At 60.6% G+C, this 6,820-nt stretch overlaps 1 protein-coding gene across 1 annotated transcript; it reads left to right on the forward strand.

The window, feature by feature from the left end:
• Window positions 1-298: 298 nt before the first annotated feature.
• DLX4 (distal-less homeobox 4) lies at window positions 299-6,177 on the forward strand. Its single transcript, XM_006107653.3, has 3 exons — window positions 299-814; window positions 4,411-4,607; window positions 4,987-6,177. The coding sequence occupies exons 1-3, from the start codon at window positions 556-558 to the stop codon at window positions 5,227-5,229; spliced, it is 699 nt and encodes a 232-aa protein (XP_006107715.1). The 5' UTR covers window positions 299-555; the 3' UTR covers window positions 5,230-6,177.
• The last annotated feature ends 643 nt before the right edge of the window (window positions 6,178-6,820 follow it).

The raw sequence follows: 6,820 nt of genomic DNA on the forward strand, positions 1-6,820 counted from the left end.
CCTCGCCCCTTGGGCATCGCAGCCCCGCCAACACCCTGTTTCTGCCTTCATGACCATGAAGTTCCCAGCCTGCCCCAATCGCCCTGCCTCCCCGGCAGCTCTCCGGACAGGACCCCAGGATAGCTGGGCCCAGAGCATGTGCACCGCCCCCCTCGCAGCCCCAGTTCCGAATTTTCCTACCTTGGGCTGCCCCGGGGGGCGGACCCTGGCCCCGGGCCTCCGTGAAGTCACCGCGTGCGGTGGCCAATCCGGGGCGTCTAAGTGGGCGGGGCCCCTGTCGGGTCCCGGGAACCGAACCCAAGAGCCAGAAGAGGGGGGCCCCCATGGACTTAGGGGGAGGGGAAAAGCCATGGGGGCAACCCCGGAACCCCTTTCCCAGGCGCGCTCTCCGCTGGATGAGGAGCCCAGACACTTGCCCCGGGGTCTTGAGTGTGGGGGAGGCTAGCCGGGGGGCTCACTGGGCCTCAACGCCCGAGGCGAAAAGAGAGAGTTGGCAGAGAGAGCGGGCTGCGTGCGGGGTCATGGCTTAGGCCCTTCTGCCCCGGCCCGGCCGCAATGTCCTCGGTGCCCTGCCCCCTCCCTGGCCTGGACGCCTCCAACGCCGTCTTCCCGGATATCGCCCCCGTCCAATCGGTAGTGGCTGCCTACCCACTAGGCTTGTCCCCCGCAACCGCAGGCGCCTCGGATTTGCCCTACTCTGGGCCATACGGTCACCTCCTGCCCTACCCCTACACCGCCGGGCCGACGACGCCCGCAGACGCCTACCTGCCCTGCCAGCAGCCCGCGGCGCCCTCTCTGCAGGAGCGGGAGGCAGGTAAGTGCGCGGCTGCTCTCCCACCTCCGGGGTCTTGCTCCCGTGAGCCCCTAAACCTAGTCTTCGCCTGGTTGGGCGCAGCTAGCGGGATCCAGACCTTACTCAGACTCCACGGGATCTGGGGGTGGGAGGCGGGCAAAGGGATGGGGCGGGGGATGGGGATGGGGAGGTGGGGGAGGGGGGAGGGGCGGGGGCGCGTTGATCTAGGTCTCCTTTCAAGACCGACCTGGTTTCGATTTTCAGTGTGTGAAGCGGAGCAGCGGGGCTCCCTACCCCACCCCCTGGAGCCCCCGGGGGTTGTGTGTACCTACGTGTAACGGAAAACTGAAAGAATCCAGATGTGGGTGTGGGTGCCTAGCCCCTTCCCCAGGTTCTCTCCGTCCTGCACGCCCCTTCCCCGTGTCGCCCCGCTCTGCTGCATTCGTTTTGTGCTCAAGCCCAAGCCTGAAAAATAGAAATCAGGTTCCAGCTGAGGGCAGGAGAAGTGGGGGCTCATTTTGGGCCCCTTTCCCTCTGCTCCGGGACCTTGCCCCAAGTGCCTGAGTGAGACTGGAAGCTGACCTGGGCTGGGACTCCACCATCCATTGTTCTAAGAATGTAGCCACGGGTGGGCCAGGCAGCCTCTCTAAGTTGCAAACCTCAGCCTTGCAGCCACAGGAGCAGGCCACCTCCCTCATCTTTGCCCCTGGCCTTTGGGGCCGGACAGGCCCGAGTTCCCATTGCCTGGAGCAACTCGGAGCTCCTGAGAAAGTGCTCACTGGAGGTCATCAAAGACGCCAAGGAGCGAGCCTGTCTTCCTGGTCCTGGGAACACTATACACGCACCACCTGTACCTTAGACCTCAGGTCCCCTGCAGCCCTGCCCCCACCTCATTGACCCCACAATGGTCTTTGGCAGTTTCCTCCACGGTGGCACATGGAATGAATGGGTGACTTCGCTGGAGTCAGCCCAGGACCAAGACATCTGCCTGCCTTCTGTCACTCCGCCGAGACACAGACGCTCATAAGCATCAGAGCTAGGAGTGACCCTAGAAATTTGGGGGCTCCACCTCCTTGATGAACAGATGAGCACACAGAGGCCCAAAGAAAGGGTGTGCATGGGCAAAGGACACAGCCTGGTTCCCAGGCTCGGGGCCTTGCAAATTGACTTTCACCACCTGAGGCCAGAAAAGTGGATTTTAGGGAAGGTTCTCAGAGCCCCCAAAAGTTAACTGCTTTCTGTGCCAGAACTGGGGCTGCCTCTCCCCGCTGGCTGCTGAGTCCGTCACTGGGGGACGGGCAGTTGGGGAAGGTGTCTACACACATTATCTGTTTCTGCAAACAATCCCTTGGTCCCTTCCCTTCGGAATATGCTGATGTGGTACATTTGTGTGTGAGTGTGCTGGGTGGGGTGGGAGTGAGATAACCCTGTCCTGATAACTGCTAAAAATGGGGAAGGTGTTTTGAGCCCTGCTAACCACAGTCCCTGCCTCCCTGGCTTGGTCTAGGGACGAGAGAGTGAGAGTTCATTTTCTTTATGCAACTTCCCCGGGTGCAACGAAAACCACACTGGTCCTTAGACCGGATTGCAGCCTTTTTCCACGGAAACTGGTGGGTTTGGCTCGCTCTAGATGGAATGACTGGGGTGTGAGAGAGGGCCTGGGGTCCTCCTTGTGCCCCCACTCAGCGTCCACCCGCGCCTCAGGGGGAGGTTTGGCTCCACGTGAGGGAAGTGCCCCCACCCTGTTAGCAGGCGACTGGAGGGAGGCCCTCCGGCTTGTAGTGCGGACCAGGATCGGTCTTGTCGGGACTTGCTGCAGCTGGTGTGGAGAGGCAGCTGTCCGTGAAGGGACCTGGGGGGGCTGCTGGGAGAGCTGGGGCGCCGAGGGCTGCGGGAGTTCAGGAGCCCGGGCGGGCTGCCTCCCAGGCTCTCTCGGCGTCATCCTCCGAAATGACCGGTCCACGCAGCCAGAGAGGTGGTCGCTGGGCTGCCAGCCCCAGGCTTGGAGCAGTAGGGTCGGAGCCGTGAAGGCCGACAGGCGCGGGCGGGAGCGGAAACCCAACCGTGTGTGTGTGTTTTCTGGGAATTGACTGAGGCGGGGGTCGAAGGGGGTGGATCTGAGAAGCCCGAAGCGCCCCAGGCCGAGGGAGAGGGATGCGGGGGAGGTGAAGGCCACTGGTCGCCGCAGCCGGCCAAGGGCGGCGGACCTGCCGTGTGGGTTGAGCCAGACAGGACCGAAGCCGAGGGGGTGGGACCCCAGCCGTCTGCGCTCAGGGGTCAAGCGCCCCTCGGCTGGGACGGCCGGCAGACCTGCGTGGAATGTTCGCCCTGAGCCCGAGGACAGTTCAGCGGCTCGGTCCCGCCCCGCCACCTGCATGCACTGGTCTCCGTGTCCCCATGGAGTGGCGCAGGTGGGAGCCGCCGCGTCGGAAGCGGAGAATCTCTCACCCCCCACCCCCCACCCCCGCGTTCAAGGGCCGGGCTGTCCCACGGCCGAGATTCCTGGGTGGGGGGGGCAGCGGAGGGGCAGGAGGTGACCCCATCTTCCGCGGCCACACAGGAGGGCTGCGCAGCCGGCGCTTGGCGCTCTGCAGACCCGGGTCGCCTCCCTACCAGCCGAGAGCCACCCCGTGAGCGCGGGCGGGCGGCCTCTAGGGTCCCGGAGAGCCTCCTCCCCTGGCCAGCCCGCCGCGGGGAGGGAACGGTGGTCGGTTTTCCCCGCAGAGTGTGGCCGAGGAGCCAGGAGGCATGCACACCCTGGGGGCCTGTCCCACTCTGATGCTGGAAGGGGTGCGGATCCCGGCCTTCCAGGCCAGCGCGGCCGACCCACCCTTCCTCCGGCAGCGGAGAGGTTGCCACGCAGACGCCGGCAAGTTCCTCTAACCAGCGGTTCTCAACCTGTGGGTCGCGACCCCTTTTGGGGTCGAAGGACCCTTTCACAGGGGTCGCCTAAGACCATCGGAAAACATACATATAATTACATAGTGTTTTGTGATTAATCACTATGCTTTAATTGTGTTCAACTTGTAACAATGAAAATACATCCTGCATAGCAGATATTTACATTACGATTCCTAACAGTAGCAACATTACAGTGATGAAGTAGCAACGAAAATAATTTTATGGTTGGGGGTCGCCACAACATGAGGAACTGTATTAAAGGGTCGCGGCATTAGGAAGGTTGAGAACCACTGCCTAAGCATCGCCTAGGAGTTCCTCTCGCCTGGAATGCCCTTCCCCGTCCTCCCCGGGCCTCAGCCCAGCCCTCCACCCAGCCTTTCAGCCCTACTCCGCCCGCCACACCCCAAGCTGGCGCCACCGCCACCGGCTGAACTCTGACCTCTGGCCTTGGGCACCGCCCTGGCCTCGCTCGGGCCCCAGGCGCGTTCTCCCGAGGTCACCGGGCCCAGGAGAGTGTGAGTTCCCTGAGGGCAAGAGCTGCGACTGGTCCCACCCGGAGCTCAGTGGACGTGAGGTTGGAAAGGAGCGTGGAGCGGAGGGTAGAGAAGAGCTTTTTGCAAATCCGAGGCCAGCATGCCAACGAGATGCAAATGAGCCCATAAAACTGCGCGTCCGACCCTCTTCCCTCTCACCCTCTGTCCTGTGCTGTCCCCCAGATCCCGAGAGGCCGCCGCTGTCCCCGGAGCCCTCGGAGCGGCTCCCGCGGGCCCCGACCAAACGACTGCGCAAGCCGAGGACCACCTACTCCAGCCTGCAGCTGCAGCATCTAAACCAGCGTTTCCAGCACACGCAGTACCTGGCGCTGCCCGAGAGGGCACAGCTGGCTGCACAGCTCGGCCTCACCCAGACCCAGGTGGGGCGGTCCCATCCTTCCTGCATGCTAACCATTCCTCCGTGTGTTCTCTGGGAACTCACCCCCCAGGGTGGGAGTGACCGATGAGTCCCTTGGCCCTGTGGTCACAAGTTCCCCAGGGTGTGTTCAGAGCTGGCCCTCAGTAATCTGGGGGAATGTATTACAAGGTGTTGGGGGAGGGGGAGGCTTAGGTAGAGGAGGGTACCCAGACTGGGAGAGCTCCGGGGCGTCCAGGGCTATGGAGGGCCGGAGCCAGTGTTCCCAATGTCCGCTCTTCTCCCAGGACTGCGCCCTACTGCTGGGTCCCTGTACTTGGGTCACATCCTTCCACACCTATACTCCGCCTGATCTTTCATTCTTTCCCCTTTTCACCCTGAAGGTAAAGATCTGGTTTCAGAACAAACGTTCCAAATACAAGAAGCTCCTGAAGCAGAACTCTGGGGGGCAGGAAGGGGACTTGCTCGGGAGGCCCCCTTCCCTGTCTCCCTGCTCCCCACCCCTGCCATCCCTCTGGGATCTCCCCAAGGCAGGGGCCCTGCCTGCTGGGGGCTATGGCAACAGCTTTGGGGCCTGGTACCAGCATCACTCCCCAGATGTTCTGGCTCCACCTCAGATGATGTGAGCCCAGTCTAAGGTAGGTCGGGCCTCCTACACAGCCCAGGACCCAGCCCACCCGCACCTCTTCTGGGCTGGGAGGAAACCAGCTCCAGATGGATTTTCTCAGGATGGCGAGGAACTAGAGGAGAAAAAGGATGGGATGGAGTCCTGTCCCCCTCTGCCCCATAACCCAAAGAGCCTAAGGAAGAACTTCGGTCTCAGCTACTGCTCCTCACCACCACCACTTTCCCTTCAGCTGGTCAGAGGCTCTGGAGAGAGTCATTGGCTGGAGTTCAGACTGCTCCCAGGACCCCTTGTCTTGCCACCTCCTCCTTGAAGGACCACAGTCCCACCGCAGTCTGGAGTCAAAACCAGCAAGAAACACTGAGTGATTTTAATTTGTGTGCCTTGGACCTTGCCCAACCCTTTTGAGAGCAAGAGCGGGCGTGAGGTGGGCACCCAGCCTTCAAGGTGACCACCATCAGGTCCCACCTCCCAGTGTTTCCTGGAGGTCAGCCCATCACCCCATAACTGATATACCTTCTCCCCTTCATGCGAGGGAAAGGAATGCTGAAAATGTGGAGTTCCTAGGCCTCTCGGTAATTTATGTTCTCTTCCTTAAAAAGCCCTCTTTCCCCCCTGTTTATAATTTTGAGTAGATAATGGATTCAATGATCCTTATAATTCAATGAGTATTTATTGAGCCCTGCCTCATACCTAACAACCCCACATGCACATACTCTTGGGAACACAGTAGGGCAACCCTTTGGGCAGAATGGGGACAAATAGGCTGCCTGGAAGAGTGTACATAGAGACACCCCAAATCGGTGGCGTGGGCCCAACAGTTCCGCTCCTCACAGCTGTCTCTGTCTAAATGAAATACATTGATAACCAATCTGACTAGCATCCCCATGCTCTTGCCATCACCCCTCCTACTGTGACTTCCCGAAATTAAAGTTTGTACGAAAAGCTGCGCCCTGGCTCTGAGGTGTGTTTGTTTCCTGACTTCTGGGGCTGGCTGCTCATCTCCCTTCTCTCCCATCTGGCTCTTCCAGCCCCAAACTAGAGGCACTGGAGTCTGGTTTTGCCTCTACCGCTAGCTCTGTGGCTCTAGTTCTAGAATGTTCTAATAACGTCTGTATTTTCATGATGCTCCGGTGTGAAACCAGAAGATGCTAATGCTGGGAATGACCCAAGTCTGAATGGTCCTCACCAGCAGAGTCTCTCCTGGCCCAGTTCTGGAAGGAGCCAGACACCACACAGCCCCCTGCGCCCCACCTTCAGCCCCGAGAGACCCTGCTCACCTTGGAAGAGGACGTGCCCACCAAGTCGATCCAGTCCATCCCTGAGAGAAGAGTGCTCCTTGAGGGTGGCAAGGCTCCAGCCCACCTAGAGGAAGGGGTAGGAGGAGGTGGAGGAGAAGAAAACCCCAGAAGGAACTGGACTTCTCCATCCAATAAACATCCCAGATGCCAAGGTGACTGAAGCAGACCCTGTGGGCTAACGGATACCAAGGTGACCCAGAGACTCTGCAGGCTCACAGGGGAGCCAGACAAATGGCCAGCCACTTGTGTGGTGCCAGGCTCATGGATAAACAGAAGTGTGGGCATAGTCCA

This window comes from Myotis lucifugus, unplaced genomic scaffold (genome assembly GCF_000147115.1).
Source record: "Myotis lucifugus unplaced genomic scaffold, Myoluc2.0 scaffold_1323, whole genome shotgun sequence".
Taxonomy (NCBI): Eukaryota; Metazoa; Chordata; class Mammalia; order Chiroptera; family Vespertilionidae; genus Myotis; species Myotis lucifugus.